This window comes from Erythrolamprus reginae, chromosome 4 (assembly GCF_031021105.1).
Source record: "Erythrolamprus reginae isolate rEryReg1 chromosome 4, rEryReg1.hap1, whole genome shotgun sequence".
NCBI lineage: Eukaryota > Metazoa > Chordata > Lepidosauria > Squamata > Dipsadidae > Erythrolamprus > Erythrolamprus reginae.
In genome coordinates, this window is record NC_091953.1 from 1,650,142 (window position 1) to 1,667,275 (window position 17,134).

General features: G+C 44.5%; 1 protein-coding gene across 4 annotated transcripts in view; it reads left to right on the forward strand.

Annotated features, from left to right (window-relative positions):
* Positions 1–17,134, forward strand: part of XRRA1 (X-ray radiation resistance associated 1) — a 39,042-nt gene that overhangs the window by 2,796 nt on the left and 19,112 nt on the right. For 3 of the 4 annotated variants that reach the window (XM_070749412.1, XM_070749410.1, XM_070749413.1), the window contains exons 2-9: positions 2,700–2,796; positions 4,585–4,736; positions 7,570–7,641; positions 9,433–9,505; positions 9,665–9,762; positions 11,474–11,607; positions 12,838–12,933; positions 15,634–15,863. In XM_070749412.1, the coding sequence (XP_070605513.1) occupies positions 2,715–2,796; positions 4,585–4,736; positions 7,570–7,641; positions 9,433–9,505; positions 9,665–9,762; positions 11,474–11,607; positions 12,838–12,933; positions 15,634–15,863 (937 nt within the window). In that variant the 5' untranslated portion in view covers positions 2,700–2,714. Of the gene's footprint in view, positions 1–714; positions 803–2,699; positions 2,797–4,584; positions 4,737–7,569; positions 7,642–9,432; positions 9,506–9,664; positions 9,763–11,473; positions 11,608–12,837; positions 12,934–15,633; positions 15,864–17,134 lie in introns of those variants that run through there. The other variant, XM_070749411.1, reaches the window with a different exon arrangement.

The window sequence follows — 17,134 nt, forward strand, 5'->3', positions numbered from 1 at the left end:
ACTCCGTGAGGGGGGCGACGAACCCCGCGAGGGGGGTGGCAAGCTCCTTGCGGGGGGTGATGACGAGTTATCCGGGAGCTGGCATTGGATCGGGACGTCACAGCAAGGGTTCACGTTGACTTGAACCCTCACGTCGCCATATGTCACTCGCATTGCTGGTCTGGCCAGGTGGTGGTGGTGGTCAGCTCCTGACAGGGTTTGCTGGGGAGGGTCCCTGTGGGCCATGTCACAGAGGCCTGGCTGCTTTGCTAAGCAGTGACATGTGGTTTCTCCCTTGGAACAAAACAGGGATTGCAAATGACCAGTCTTTTTTTAAAAATTAATTTTTGGCAAAGATGGAGAAATTCTCCAAATTGTCCAGAATGCAGCCGCAGGAGCTGTCATGGGTGCACATCAGTATTAGTCTCCGGGCACAATTCAAGGTGTTGGTTATGGTTCTGATTTCAGGCTCTTGCAGATAAGAATTGGAATAAATGATTGTTCACTGCATCTCATAGTAAAACACAAATCCTTTATTTCTCCTTTCTTCTCTCTCCAAGCACACACCAACGTTGCACGCAATGTTTTTCTCTCCCCGTCTCTATCCTTAGGAATTAAGTAGATTCTTGGTAGTAACATAAAAGCATTCCACAAGTCATTCTAAAATTTATGGGCTAATCAGGGCTAGCCAGAAGTCATAAAAGCAGGCGAATAAATCACACAAAGTTGATCTTACGCTCCGGAGCTTGCCGTGGACGCCCCTATCTTGGAACGGCAAGATTGACGAAATCAGCTTCTCTTCCGTTTCACACCCGGACGTGAGGTAATTGATTAATTAATTCCTCACTCTAATATCTCCTCCCCTTCTAAGTGTTTGCCTCAGGAATTCTGGGAGTTGAAGTCCACAAGTCATAGAGGAGTCAACTTTGCCTACCCCTGCTCTAAGGCACTCAAGTGCATTCCAACTCTCACATGCTAAACTACAAAGTCATAACTTCTTTCTAGTGAGCAGGCTGTCGGCTTCTAACATCTCTTTATCACTTTCTCTCTGTCTGCTCTCTGTTTGTTTGCTGTTAGCTATGTTCTGTTGCCATTCATGAGAAGTATGCTTTGAAGAAGCTGTAATGCTGTACAAGTTGGTTCCTGTGAGTTATTGAACTAAGATAATTGTAGCAAGGCACTAGTAAGATGCTAGTTTATTGTTTGTACAGTATAGACAGTAGTAGTAGTAGTATAAAGAAGTAAATATATTTTCCCACAACTTCCTACTGCTGCTGTGTTTCATTGAAGACTTCAACTCCATTTCTCCTGGTCTGGGGCTGGCTGGCTGTTTGGGTGGGTGGGATGGCTGGACGGGTTTGCTGCTTGGGCGCAAACAGGCTAGCTTCCGCAAATGCAAGCTCTGATACACTTCTCTTAAATCAGGGTAAATTACAGCCTCTGTGTCTTCCTCCTCCTCTGAATCTGACATTTCCAAAGGCTGACAGGGAACACTCGCAACACTCTCTACATGGGGCTACCTCTGAACAGCGTTCGGAGACTGCAAATTGTGCAGAACGCAGCCACGCAACCTGTCATGGCCTTGCCCAGACATATGTACATATCACTCCAACACTCCACGGACGGCATTGGCTGCCAGTTGGTTTTCGGACTCAATTCAAGGTGTTGGTTATGACCTATAAAGCCCTACATGGCATCGGGGCAGAATACCTATGAGGCCGCCTTCTGCCGCATGAGTCCCAGCATAAAACATAAAATAAACATTTGTCAAGAATCAGGAGGTACAACACTTAATGAAGGAAAAGGGGAGACATGATCGAAACATTTAAATATGTTAAAGGGTTAAATAAGGTTCAGGAGGGAAGTGTTTTTTATAGGAAAGTGAACACAAGAACAAGGGGACACAATCTGAAGTTAGTTGGGGGAAAGATCAAAAGCAACATGAGAAAATATTATTTCACTGAAAGGGTAGTAGATCCTTGGAATAAACTTCTAGCAGACGTGGAGGATAAATCCACAGTAACTGAATTTAAACATGCCTGGGATAAACATATATCCATCCTAAGATGAAATACAGGAAATCGTATAAGGGCAAACTAGATGGGCCAGGAGGTCTTTTTCTGCCGTCAATCTTGTGTGTTTCTATGATTGTCGTAGGGTACAAATAAGTAATCGGGAAACAATATTAATATAAATGGTAAGAATACAAGCAACAAGTTTTAGTCATACAGTCAGAAGTGGGAGGAAATGGGTGATAGGAACGATGAGAATAATAATAATAACAACAACAACAACAATAATAATAATAATACAGCCTTAGTGAATAGTTGGACAGTGTTGAGGGAATTATTTGTTTAGCAGAGTGATGGCGTTCAGGAAAAACCTGTCCTTGTGTCTAGTTTTCTTGGTGTGCAGGGCTCTAAAGGGATATTTTGACGGTAGGAATTGAAACAGTTTATGTCCAGGATGCGAGGGGTCAGTCAATATTTTCCCCACACTCTTTCTGACTCGTGTAGTCTACTGGTCCTCCATGGAAGGCAGGGTGGCAGCCATTGTTTTTTCTGCGGTTCTGATTCTCCTCTGAAATCAGCAGAACCAAACCAGACAGTTATAGAGGCGCAGATGACAAACTCCATGATTCCTCTGTAGAACTAGATCAGTAGCTGCATGTTTTTTTCTTTGCTGGAAATGTTTCAATTAACCTCTTGCTTTCCTTTAAGGGCTGAAGGAAGACCATGTATAAGCTGGATGATGGGCAGTGTTACCCCACCAACTGCTTTCCCGCTAAAGGCCTTTTGCAGCCTCGATACGAAGAAGGTATTGTGTCTGGATATGCTGTTTTTTAAGAACTGGTATTAAGGTTAGGGTGCCTGGCCTGGCCTCGCCTCAAAGGGATGCAATTTCCCTCTCTATTTACTATTACTGAACATCCAAAATATACTCTTTGATTCTATGTGCAGTGGTACCTCGACATATGAGTTTAATTCGTTCCAGACCCGAGCTCGTAAGTCAATCAACTCGCATCTCGAACGAATGCCTTTAGACTTTGTTTTTCGCACCAAGAAAACCGGAAGCAAGGAGATTCTTGCGCCACCTAGTGGAAACTCGGCTCGTATCCCTAATTTGAGCTCGGGTGTCGAACAGAAATTTTGCTCGTGTCGCAGCTCGTAACTTGGAATATTCGCATGTGGAGCAGCTCATATCTAGAGGTACTACTGTATATATGCCCTATGTGTACATACATATTACACACAGGCACACAAAAATATACATTATCTGCTATATAAACTGTATGTGTATGTACACACATTTATTTATTTATTTATTTATTAGATTTGTATGCCGCTCCTCTCCGTAGACTCGGGGTGGCTTACAGCAATAATAAAAACAATGTATAACAAATCTAATATTTAAAATATCTTTAAAAACCCTTATTTTAAAAGCAAGACATGCACACAAACATACCATGCATAAGCTATATAGGCCTGGGGGAGATGTCTCAATTCCCCCATGCCTGATGGCAGAGGTGGGTTTTGAGGAGTTTACGAAAGGCAAGGAGGGTGGGTTAGTCCTAATCTCCGCGGGGAGTTGGTTCCAGAGGGTCGGGGCCGCCACAGAGAAGGCTCTTCCCCTGCGTCCCGCCAAACGACATTGTTTAATCGACGGGACCCGGAGAAGGCCAACTCTGTGGGACCTAACCAGTCGCTGGGATTCGTGCAGCAGAAGGCGGTCCCTGAGATATTCTGGTCCGATGCCATTAAGGGTTTTATAGGTCATAACCAACCACTTTGAATTGTGACCGGAAACTGATCGGCAACCAATGCAGACTGCGGAGTGTTGGTGTAACATGGGCATATTTAGGGAAGCCCATGATTGCTCTCGCAGCTGCATTCTGCACGGTCTGAAGTTTCTGAACATTTTTCAAAGGTGCACATGCCTAGCTCTTGTAAAATTATACAGATAGAGATAAAGAGGGAATGGGGGAGAGAGACATACAATGGGGGATTTGAGACACCTTTCCCCCAGGCTTATTATAATTTAAGTTTGGTATGTATGTGCTGTTTGGTTTTTAATTATGATAGGGTTTTTAGTTTTTTTTTAATATTAGATTTGTGCCAGTATAATATTGTTTTTATCGTTGTTGTGAGCCGCCCCGAGTCTTCGGAGAGGGGCGGCATACAAATCTAATAAATAATAATAATAATAATAATAATAATAATTATTATTATTATTATTATTATTATTATTATTATTATTATACAGAGATACAAAGAGGGGAGAGAGGGAGGGAGAGGGGGGAGGTCAAAGGGTTGACTCCCGGTATTTTTTAACAATCCGTTGTCTGCCCTAATGATTGCCTGTGTAGGCGTGGCTGGGGGGAGGGCAGTGTCATATAACTGGGTGGGAGTGAGTGAGTGACATCGAGTTGGCCACGCCCACTCAGGTTTTGTGGCTCCCGGTGTTTTCTTTTCGTTGGGAAAAGGCTCCAAGTGGCTCTTTGGGTGTTTAAGGTTGCAGCTCTCTGCCTTGACTAAAGGAAGTTAAAAGTTCGCCTTAGTGGAGTTCCCTTAACTGGGTGCACCTGGTTTTTTTGTTTCTGCCCAGGAGCCGGCCACTGGCAGGTGGCACGTTACAACGAAGAGAAAGCCAAGGTCGAATGGCTGTTTGAAACGAGGCTTGCCCAGCAGAGCTGGCAAGAGTGTCTGCGGAGAGCCCAGCGCCCCAGGGTGGACAAAGTCCTCACTCGAGCCCAGCTGGTGAGTCTGGTCTTTGTTTGCGTTGCTTGGTTCTCTTGGCCTTTGCAGAGGGTTAGACTAGATGACCTTTTGGGGGTTCCTTCCAGCTCCTCAACGCTAGGTCTAGGATCTTGGAAGGACCTGAGAAAGCCCTTGCAGCTGATAGTGTACCCTACTCAAGAGGAGACCAATGTGGTGATAGATAAAGAGGGAATGGGGGACAGAGACATACATACAGAGATACAAAGAGGGGAGAGAGCGCTGGTGAGACCCCATTTGGAATAAGACTGTGTCCAGTTATGGAGACCTCACCTACAAGAAGATATTGACAAAATTGAACGGGTCCAAAGACGGGCTACAAGAATGGTGGAAGGTCTTAAGCATAAAACGTATCAGGAAAGACTTCATGAACTCAATCTGTATAGTCTGGAGGACAGAAGGGAAAGGGGGGACATGATCGAAACATTTAAATAGGCTAAAGGGTTAAATAAGGTTCAGAAGGGAAGTGTTTTTAATAGGAAAGTGAACACAAGAAGAAGGGGACACAATCTGAAGTTAGTTGGGGGAAAGATCAGAAGCAACGTGAGAAAATATTATTTCACTGAAAGAGTAGTAGATGCTTGGAACAAACTTCCAGCAGACGTAGTTGGTAAATCCACAGGAACTGAATTGAAACATTCCTGGGATAAACATAGATCCATCCTAAGATAAAATACAGGAAATAGTATAAGGGCAGACTAGATGAACCATGAGGTCTTTTTCTGCTGTCAGTCTTCTATGTTTCTATGTGATGCACTAACAGCCTGTGCAGCTGGCACCCAAGTCAGACAGTGGGGAGGTTGGTGAGGACTCGATGCAGAGGCAGAGGTTCAGCCAGGGCCTTTGGAAGCTCCTGCACCTCAGAGAAACAATGAGGAAGAAGCTTAGAGCTTACTCTCGAGTAGAGGAGGTCTACTTGGGAGTAAGACTGGGGGCTAATTGGCCACTCCCCTAGTCTATTTACGAACAATAGAGGCAGCGGAAAGGCTGCAAGAAACAACAGTTTCAACTGGCGTTTCTGTCTTTTTAAAGACAGATCTTTTTAAAGACAGTATCTGCCTTTAAATTATTATTTTTATTTATAAATATTTTTTTCTATCTGGAATCTTAAAAAAACATGTTGAATATCAGAAGTGACAATACACAAATTAAACAGCTGTAACAAAAAGCTACATGAACAACCGGCACACAAAAAAAGGAAAAATAGAAGAAAAGAGAGAAATATGTTCTTTTTTTATTTTTGAAATTTTTTATTTATTTATTTTAAATATGAGACAAAACAAGACATACAACATTTAACATTTAAGAGAGAAATATGTTCATCTGTCTATTTTTTTTCTTTGTATGTTTTGTTTGTTAATTTCTTTTCTTTTCTATTTTAACATGTAGACACTTAATAAAGATTATTTTTTAAAAAAAAGAAGAAAAAAAGAAAAAATCAAAAGGGGAAAAAAAAGAAAAAAGTTCAAAAAGGGAGAAATACCCTATTAGATATTTATCTAATCAGATAACTGTCTGAAGTGGTGTAGGGTTTCCTGCCTAAGCAGGGGGTTGGACTAGAAGACCTCCAAGGTCCCTTCCAACTCTATTATTGTATTTCTGATTTTTGCTTTGTTTCCTTAGAAAAATATCCTACAGGGTTTTTCCCCCCAGAATGCTATTTAAAATGAGACATAACCTTGAGCTAAAATTGGCTTATACAGTGATACCTTGTCTTACAAACTTAATTGGTTCCAGGACGAGGTTCTTAAGGTGAAAAGTTTGTAAGACAAAACAATGTTTCCCATAGGAATCAATGGAAAAGCGATTAATGCGTGCAAGCCCCAAATTCACCCCTTTTGCCAGCCGAAGCGCCTGTTTTTGCACTGCTGGGATTCCCCTGAGGCTCCCCTCCATGGGAAACCCCACCTCTGGACCTCTGTGTTTTTGCAATGCTGCGATTTCACTGAGGCTTCCATTGCTGGGAAACCCCACCATCGGATTTCCGTTGCCAGCGAAGCGCCTGTTTTTGCGCTGCTGGGATTCCCCTGCAACATCACAAAAACACGGAAGTCCGGAGGTGGGGTTTCCCATGGAGGGGAGCCTCAGGGAAATCCCAGCAGCGCAAAAATGGGTGCTTCGCTGGCAACGGAAGTCTGGAGGCGGGTTATCCCAGCGGCGGCGGTGGGTTTGTAAGGTGAAAATAGTTTGTAAGAAGAGGCAAAAAAATCTTAAACCCCAGGTTTGTATCTCAAAAAGTTTGTATGATGAGGCGTTTGTAAGACGAGGTATCACTGTATATTTGATTAGAGCCTAGTGTAAGCATCATATTCTCCAAAGCACCTGCGGGTAGAACAAGAAGCAATGGGTGGAAACTAAATAAGGATAGAAGCAACTTAGAACTAAGGAGGAATTTCCTGCTGGTCAGAACAATGAACCAGTGGAACAGCCTGCCTCCAGATGTTGTGAATGCTCCAACACTGGAAGTTTTAAGAAGATGTTGGATAACCATTAGTCTGAGGTTTCCTGCCTAAGCAGGGGGTTGGACTAGAGGACCTCCAAGGTCCCTTCCGACTCTTCTGGTTTAGTCCCCTTATTCATCTTACTTGCTCTTCTTTGTAAGGCCTCCACACATTCCTTGTATCCTGTCCATCAATCCGCTCACACAGACCTTATCAAAATCCTCCCACGTTCTCACGCAAAACCCAGAGTCCCCTTTGAGAAGAGGATTCTTCTATCACCAAGGCAGAGGAAATTGGGTTTTGATTTTTCCTTTATTTTATTTTATTTTGCTGGGCTGACTTCCCCCCACTTTCTTCTGGCTTGTGATCTCCAGATGAAGCTCCATCCTGTGGAAAACCCTTCGGATCTGTGCTCCGTGAACATCAGCCACCAGAATTTCGCCTCGGTGAGTAGGAATTCGAACCCACAACATCCCTTTGCTTGAAATGGAGGGGCTGGGTGAGTCGTCCCCCCCCCAGATGTTGGGGCACATAGGACCCCTTCCAGATCTGGCTTGGTTCACTTTCTTTTTCCCTTGGGTGGCTGGGACTTGTTCCTTGTTTTTACATAGAAACATAGAAGATGGATGGCATAAAAAGACCTCCTGGTCCATCTCGTCTGCCCTTATGCTACTTCCTGTATTTTATCTTGGGATGGATCTATGTTTATCCCAGGCATGTTTACATTCAGTGACTGTGGATTGACCAACCACGTCTGCTGGAAGTTTGTTCCAAGCATCTACTACTCAAATCATATTTTCTCTTGTTGCTTCTGATCTTTCCCCCAACTCACCTCAGATTGTGCCCCCTTGTTCTTGTGTTCACTTTCCTATTAAAAACACTTCCCTCCTGAACCTTATCTAACCCTTTAACATACATAAATGTTTTGGTCATGTCCCCCCTTTCCCAGTGATTTTCAACCTTTTTTGAGCCGCAGCACATTTTTTTACATTTACAAAATCCTGGGGCACACCACCAACAAAATGACACAAAATGACACCCTGTCTCCTCCCACCCTTGTGTGTGTGTGTGTGTACACACTCTTGAACCATTTCCAAAAACAGGTGAGGGCTGGGGGTTTTCTCTCTCTTATTCTTTGGTTGCTTTTTATCATATGCTTTAAATCAAGAGTCACTTCTCTCTCTTTCCTCTCATTCTCTGTCTCAATCATTTTCTCATTTCTCTTTTTTTCCTCCCCTTTTTGCTCATTTCTCTCTCTCTCCCTCTCCTTCTCTCTCTCTCTTGCTTTCTCTCTCTCTTGCTTTCTCTCTCTCTTTCTTTCTTGCTTTCTCTCTCTCTTGCTTTCTTTCTCTCTCTTTCTCTCTCTCTTGCTTTCTTGCTTTCTCTCTCTCTCTCATCAAAAAGTTGCGAGACCGGAACCTGAGCTTCCTTCTTTGAGGCACACCTGACCATGTCTGACGGCACACTGGTTGAAAAACACTGCTCCAGACTATACAGATGGAGTTCATTAAGTCTTTCCTGATACGTTTTATGCTTAAGACCTTCCACCATTTTTGTAGCCCGTCTTTGGACCCATGCAATTTCATCCATATCTTTTTGTAGGTGAGGCCTCCAAAACTGGACACAGTATTATTTCAAATGGGGTCTCACCGGCGCTCTATACAGCGGGATCACAATCTCCCTCTTCCTGCTTGTGATACCTCTAGCTATGCAGCCAAGCCTTCTACTTGCTTTCCCTACCGCCTGACTCCACTGTTCACCCATTTTGAGACTGTCAGAAATCACGACCCCTAAATCCTTCTCTTCTGGAGTTTTTGCTAAGACAGAACTGCCATTTTTACAGATAGTCCTTGACTTTCGACAGTTCACTTAGCGACTGTTCAAAGTTACAATGGCGTTGAAAAAAAAGTGACTTATGATCCCTTGGCATGCTTTAGATCCGTTGCAGCATCAAGCTTGCATAAGATTCGCTTAATGACCGTGTTATTAATGGCACAGCCACAGGGATTTGTATTAACGAATGCGGCAGGAAGGGTCGTAACGCAGGGCAAAGCTCGATTCAACTCCTCTCTCGCTTAGCGGCAGAAATCTCAGGCCGAATTGGGTCGTAACTCGAGATCTAACTGTACCTGAGGGGGATTCTGTTGAAAGATGAGGTGGGTGGGTTTGGGTCAGCTGCTCAGGACGAGACCCTTAGAAGTGTAGACACCGAGTTCTTTGCTCTCCCGTTTCGACAGGCGAGGGAGAACGACTTTTTGCAGTTCGATTCCGTCGCCTACATCAACGCCACCGAAAATCTGCTGACTTTAGGTAAGGAAACCACACAGTGGGGGCATCGCTTGTAATTCTTTGGGGCGCCTTGGATGGATCGTGGCCGGTTGGCCCATTCTGGGTGCAGAGTGGTCAAACAATGGTCTATTTCTAGATGGCCACCTTGTAAACTTGTCTCTGTTTTGAACATCCGTCTAGAAATTTTCCGTAACTTTCCTGGCCTCCGGGAGCTGGATCTTTCTCTGAACGGTCTGAGGAATCTTAAAGTCAGGACGGGGGATTTTCCTCACTTGGAAGTAAGTCTGAAAGGGCAAAAGTGAAGGTTGCATGAATCCCAGCTGGCAGGTTCAATTGTTCTAATTTAAAAACCATTTTCACATGTTCTGTGTAGTTTGTAAACTCGGTTGGGAAAGGCCACCACAGCCCCAGACGCTTCGGCTACTAAACTGCAGGTTTCATTGTACGGATAGATGGATGGATAGTTGCAGATAGACAGACAGACAGACAGACAGACAGACAGACAGACAGACAGACAGAGGTAATTGATAAATACCATAGAAAGATTAGATGATAGACATACAGACATACAGACAGACAGACAGACAGACAGAGATAGATAGATAGATAGATAGATAGATAGATAGATAGATAGATAGATAGATAGATAGATAGTGTTCTGACGGTGTGTTTCAACCGCCCATAATTACAGGGTAATTAGTCCAGGAAGACACACACCATACGATAAAAGGAAAACCCAAAAGTTTTTATAAACAGAAACAACTCTCTTTTTAAATGTCAAAGGGATTTTCTGGTACACACAAGGCACAGGTTAAGTGCAGTCCTATTGCTCACCCAATAACTGGGAAATTGAGTCCAATTCTAAAGTCCAGAGAGTCCACACACAATCTTGAACAGCACAAAAACCACGATCTTGACCAAACAATGAATCAGATAAACTGCCATGAGGCTAAAACACCAGGCTGCACTTTTATCTGTAGCACTAATTACAGCAGCACCACCCAACCACAGGTGGCCTCATTTTCTCTTGTAATAATCCTTCAGTTGTTGTCTCCTATGCATCACTCTATGCATGCATGGGTCCATCATTAATTCTTGTTCAGAATCCAGGGATGATACAGATGACTGATCTCCTCCGGGGCTGTCTGCCAAACTCCCCCCTTCCCTGTCACTCACGCTTCCTTGGTCAGAGGAGGCTTCGTCGGTAGATTCCATCGGGAGCAAAACAGGCCTGCGGCATGTGATGTTTCCCCCACCTCCACCTCCACATTCCTTGGGGCAGGAGCTGGGCCAGAGCCAACCACAACAGATAGGTAGGTAGGTAGGTAGGTAGGTAGGTAGGTAGACAGACAGACAGACAGACAGACAGACAGACAGACAGACAGACAGACAAGCAGATACCGTAATTAGAAAGATTAGATGAGAAAGAAAGAGATTGATAGTGAGAGAAGATTCATTCATTCATTCATTCATTCATTCATTCATCCCACTTTCATTTACAAATAACACAAGGCAGCGAGCATATCCAATACCTCGTCCTCTTTTTTTCCCCATGACAACAACCCCATAAGCTGGATTGAGTTGAGAGAAAGATGGGGGCTCGGCCCCAAGTCTCCAAGCCAGCTTTCATGGCTAACGTGGCACTAGAACTCACCATCTCCTGGTTAATAATTAGGCCAAAGTCCCCCAGCCCGCTTCACCAGGGCTAAGGCCGGCCCACAACTCACCGTCTCCTTGAGATTGGCCTAAATTCTTGTCTTCCATGCCTGTCAGGGCTAAAAGCCACCCAGCCAGGTTTGACGCCTAAAGTGGGACTAGAACTCACCGCTTCCTGGTCTGTAGCCTGAAACCTTAACCAATAAACCCCCCGTATCTTGACTTCCCCCTTGGCTGGAATGAGACTATGAATGAGACTGTGAAGACCCTCAAGCTAATCATGGTTTGAAGGGGACATGAGGGCCCACCGCACAGGTCTCGCTTCTTCCACAGATCTTGGATCTCTCCTACAACAACTTATCTCCTGAGGACGTGCGGACTCTGGGAATGTTACCACACCTGAAGGCTCTTCACCTGACGGCCAACGGACTTTCCTCACTTCCCCGCAATCTGGCTACCCCGGAGAGGTAAGTCCCGGGGCCAACGGAAAAAGGCCGCCTCCTCTTCTGCCGTGAGCTTCAGGAAGCGCCTGCAGGATTTCCTCTGAGTTATTGTAACTGGGATAGTTGTAGTGAGATACTAGAGTCATGTACATATAGGAGAGATAGTATACAGTAGTAGTGTAAGTAAGAAGTAAATATATTTTTCCAAGACTTCCTACTGCTGCTGTGTTTCACTGAGGACTTCAGCTCCATATCTACTGGTCTGTGGCTGGCTGGGTGGGTTGGTTAGCTGGTTGGACTGGTTTGCTGCTTGGGTTGGCTAGCTTCCGAAAGTGTAGCTCTGATACTATGTCTGTCTGTCTGTCTGTCTGTCTACCTATCTAGTCTGTCTGTCTGTCTGTCTGTCTGTCTAGCTATCTAGATATCTACCTCTATCTCTGTCTGTCTGTATCTGTTTCTCTGTCTATCAATCATCTCTCTGTATCTAAATCTGTCTGTCTATCTGTCTATCTCTGACTATCAATCATATGTGTCTATCTGTCTGTGTCTGTCCATCCATCCATCTCTGTCTGTCTGTCTGTGTCTATCAATCATCAGTCTATCTGTCAGTATCTATCTCTATCTATTTCTGTCTGCAGCTGTCTGTGTCTGTCTGTCTGTCTGTCTGTCTATCTATCTATCTCTATCTCTGCCTATCTGTCTCTCTATCAATCATATGTCTGTCTATCTGTCTGGGTCTGTCCATCCGTCTGTCCATCCGTCCGTCCGTCCGTCCATCCATTCATCTATCTCTGTCTGTCTGTGTGTGTCTGTCTATCAATCAGCTATCTGTCAGTATCTATCTCTATCTATTTCTGTCTGTAGCTGTCTGTGTCTGTCTGTCTGTCTGTCTGTCTGTCTGTCTATCTATCTATCTATCTATCTATCTATCTATCTATCTCTCTCTGTAGCTATCTGACTACACCTGCCTATTTCTGTCTGTCTGTCTGTCTGTCCGTCCATCCGTCTGTCCATCCATCCGTCCATCCATCCTCCAAAAACAGCAAAGAGGAGTATGTAGACAACCATAGGAGAGTTTTCCATGTAACCCAGGATTCCTCTTTGGACTTGAGTAGATTTTCCTCCAGATATGAACCTTGGGTTTTTTGTCTCAGTTCCCCAAAAAATCAGAAGGCGAGAGAGTCCAAGGGAGGGGAGGCAGCTAAGAGGGGACTGAGGTGGCCAATAAACATTGTCTGTTTCCCTCCACATCAGGGACTGCCTGAAGTTCCCAGCGTTGGAGGTCTTGCTTCTAGATGACAACCATCTCTCCGACTCCAGTGTCTTTCTCAGCTTGGCCAACCTTCGAAGGTAGGCGAGGTGGGACCGGTTTGTATCCTCTTAAAGAACAACACCCCCCCAATAGCTTTTGGATTGGGAAAATAATCTGGGAGAGAAGCAACCCTAGAACTCGGCTACTCTCTGCTACTTCTGTTTTGTCTGTGTGACTATGCTGTAGTAAGGACTGTTTGTTCAAATGATGGTTTATGTATTTGTAAGCTGGACAAGTAAGGCTTATAGTATTGTATATGCATTGAGAATTATTGACTGATTTAACTGTGTACGAGTAGGACTGTTCTTGACTAAGATATTTGCAAAAGTAAATAATATTTTATACACTGAATGTATCTGGATTGTATTACGGAATTATTACTCGTATCTCTGGGCCATCAGCTGGAATTCTGCTGCTCCATGTTTCCTCTGTGTATATGTGTCTTTAACCACTCAGAGATCACTCTGCACACCCCTTAACAACTTCCTTGTTTTTTTCTTTTGAAGACGTTTTGCTCCTCATCCCAGATGCTTCTTCAGCTCTGACAGGTGTTGTGAGTGCTCCTCGTCCACCTCTGGTAATGTCAGTTTCTGAGGAGGATGAGCCAGGCCCATCTTGGTACCCGGGGCCAGTGGTGTTGCCAGCTGATGCAGAGAATGAGAATGGAAATGAGGGAGAGAATAGACCTGGATGAACCTGAAGGACCACCAGAGGTGGCAGAGATGGCCATGACAGTAGAGGAGGAGGAGGAGGAAGATCAGGAGCCTTTGTTAGATGCCCGCTTTAGAAGGCTAAGAAAAAGACAAGAATACTTGTATGGGAAAAGGAAGTAGTCTATAGTTTGTAATTCTAGGGAATGGTTGACTACACCCCACAGGTATTTAAGGATGGCATTGGACCAGAATATCTCCGAGACTGTCTTCTGCCGCACGAATCCCAGAGACCGATTAGAGTTGGCCTTCTCCGGGTCCCGTCAACTAAACAATGTCGTCTGGCGGGACCCAGGGGAAGAACCTTCTCTATGGCGGCCCCAGCCCTTTGGAATCAACTCCCTCTGGAGATTAGATTAGATTAGATTTATTGGATTTATATGCCGCCCCTCTCCGCAAACTCGAGCTGCCCCCACCCGCCTTCCTCAAGACTCTGAAGACCTATCTATGTCGCCAGGCAAGGGGTAACTGATGTATCCCCTTTTTGGCTAGTAAGATTTATGTGTGGTTATGTTTGGGTAGTATTGACTGTTTTTAAATGATAGTGGGTTTTTAGCTATAGTTTTAATTATTGGATTTGTACTGCATTGTTTATTGTTGTTGTGAGCTTCCCCGAGTCTTCGGAGAAGGGGGGCATACAAATCTAATAAATTATTATTATTAAGGATGGCCAATGGAAAATTCAGGGTGGAGTTACATTTTGTAATGGAGTCAGATGATGTTTAAGGTTTTAGCCAGGTTACGCTAGCCAACTGTTATTTCCCTGCTAAAATTCTTGGAGTAAAAGTGTCCTGTCCACAGAGATGCTGGGAAGTGTAAAAGTAAGTCTGTGAAACTGGAGAGCGAAATGTCTTCAAAAAGGTGGGGGGGACGACAAAAAAGTCCAGTTCCCTCCTGGAAAAAAGGCCACTGTTTGGGAACAACCATGACCTGGAAAACAGAATCTCTACAATTTAATTTAATTTAATTTAATTTATTCAATTTATAAGCCTACCAACTTTCACCTGCTGGTGCCCCCAATGGTGTTCTGTTCGTGGGCTTCCGATAAATTCCAATCTCTGGAACTTATTTTAATAAAACCCACTCTTTATTCACTCAAGCAGAATACCTGAAGGCAAATGCAGAGTTTAAAAGTAGAATAGGAGCAGATTCTATCTCATTAAACAACCAGCTTTGATTCTTGATCCGGGAAGCTCACCAAAACTCAGTTGTTATCTACATTAATAATAATAATAATAATTTATGAAGTCTGTATGCCGCCCCACCCTGAGGACTCGGAGTGGCTCACAATTCCTTATTTATTTATTTATTTATTTATTTATTTATTTATTTATTTATTATTTGATTTGATTTGATTTGTATGCCGCCCCTCTCCATAGACTCCATAGACTCGGATAACCCCCATTCCTTACTCAAAACATAGGCATTAGGTCACTGAACACTTTTGCTAGCACAGAAATCCAGCACCAAGTGTCTTTTGAGGCAGAGATCATGATTTTAGAACTTCTTTTCAAGCACACCCGTTTCTCATTTCTCTTCCATAGAACAAACGTTGAGGATCCACACCCCCATTCCTTTATATTGCCTGGAAGTGAAATCACACCCCAAAGAGGCTAAGGCGGTGAATTAATACCCCTTACTCTGGATCTCCCCTCACCTTCTAGCCAATCTTCTATAGCGAAGGTTTATCCAGTTGTTTCCCCCTAGTATGTCTTCCTCATTGTCTGACTGAGACCAATCTCACATCAGATCCCTCAGGTTCTCCCCAGTCATCTTCTGCCTCAGCTTCCTCTGGCAGCCGCCCTGACCCAGGGTACCCAGAGAGACCTGGGTCATCCTCTTCAGAACCAGGCAGGACCTGAAGTGGACAAGGAGCACTCACAACAAATGGGGCGACTTCCAGATAATTTTTGAGCTTCCTGGAAGAGATGTGAGATGGCAGACGGCGCTAACGGTGGTGTGAGTTTGCCTCCCAGAATTTGCCGTACCATAATAAACAATGATTTTTTTCCCTATCGCTTCCCTTAGGCTAAAGCAGCTGAACTTGGACAAAAACGGAATCAAAGAGGTGCCGTATCTTCATTACTTGGGCCACGACCACTTCTCCATCCATCCTTTATCGGCTAAGTCGGGCATCCGGGCAGGCTTACGTTGCCGGAAAAAAACTCCCCACAAGCGGCCCCAGGATCGGTCCCCAAGGCAAAACCAGAAGTACAGTTACATCATAACCCAAAACAGCCAGGATCCTGACAAGACAGGTGGGCCTCCTTTCGGCCGTAAAAACAATACTTTACGACTTTAGTAACCGAGTAGTTGATGCATGGAACCCACTATCTGACTCTGTAGTATCATCCCCTAACCCCCAAAACTTTACCCTTAGACTCTCCAGGGTTGACCTCTCCCGATTCCTAAGAGGTCAGTAAGGGGCCTGCATAAGTGCACCAGTGTGCCTTCCGTCCCCTGTCCTAGTGTTGCTCTATTAGAAAGCTTAGAACTAAGTCGCCTTAAACACGATTTAAGCACAGCCCATAAAATCATCGGCTACAATGTCTTTCCAGTCAACGACTACTTCAGCTTCAACCACAACACTTCAACCACCACAACAGTAGTAATAGTAATAGTAATGCAGCCTTAATGTTGAAGGAATGATTTGTTTAGCCAAGTGATGGCATTCAGGAAAAAACCTGTGTCTAGTTACCTTGGTGTGCGGTGCTCTGTAGCGACATTTGGAGGGTCGGAGTTGAAACAGTTTGTGTCCAGGATGCGAGGGGTCAGTCAATATTTTCCCCACCCTCTTTTTGACTCGTGCAGTCCACAGGTCCTCAATGGGAGGCAGGTGGGCATCCATTGTTTTTTCTGCAGTTCTGATTCTCCTCTGAAGTCCGTGTCGGCCCTGTTGGGTTGCAGAACCAAACCAGACAGTGATAGAGGTGCAGATGACAGACTCAGTGATTCCTCTGTAGAACTGGATCCTTGGGCAGTTTGAGCTTCCTGAGCTGACGCAGAAAGAACAGTCTTTGTTGTGCTTTTTCAATGATGTTTTTGATGCTAGGTGACCATTTTAGGTCTTGAGATATGATAGAACCTAGAAATTTGAAGGTCTCTATTGTTGATATTGTGTTGTCTAGTATTGTGAGATGTGGAAGGATAGGAAGGTTTCTCCTAAAGTCTCCAGGGACCCTAATCCCAGGATTTTCCTTAATGTGTTGCATTCTTTTATCAAGAGTTTTTGTGGACCATCCTGTACATCAAATAGTGTGACAAAGCAGAGCCCACAGGAAAGGCTGGAGGTTGCACACCTTCCCAGAAACCCTCTCGTCCAAAATCTAAAATGGGTTTAGCCTTGGTGGCATCTTAGGAGCGACTGCCTTCCTCTTTCCAGCACCCTGAGGTTATTGCATTGGACCAGAATATCTCCAGGACCGCCTTCTGCCGCACGAATCCCAGCGACTGGTTAGGTCCCACAGAGTTGGCCTTCTCCAGGTCCCGTCGACTAAACAATGCTGTATGGCGGGTCCCAGGGGAAGAG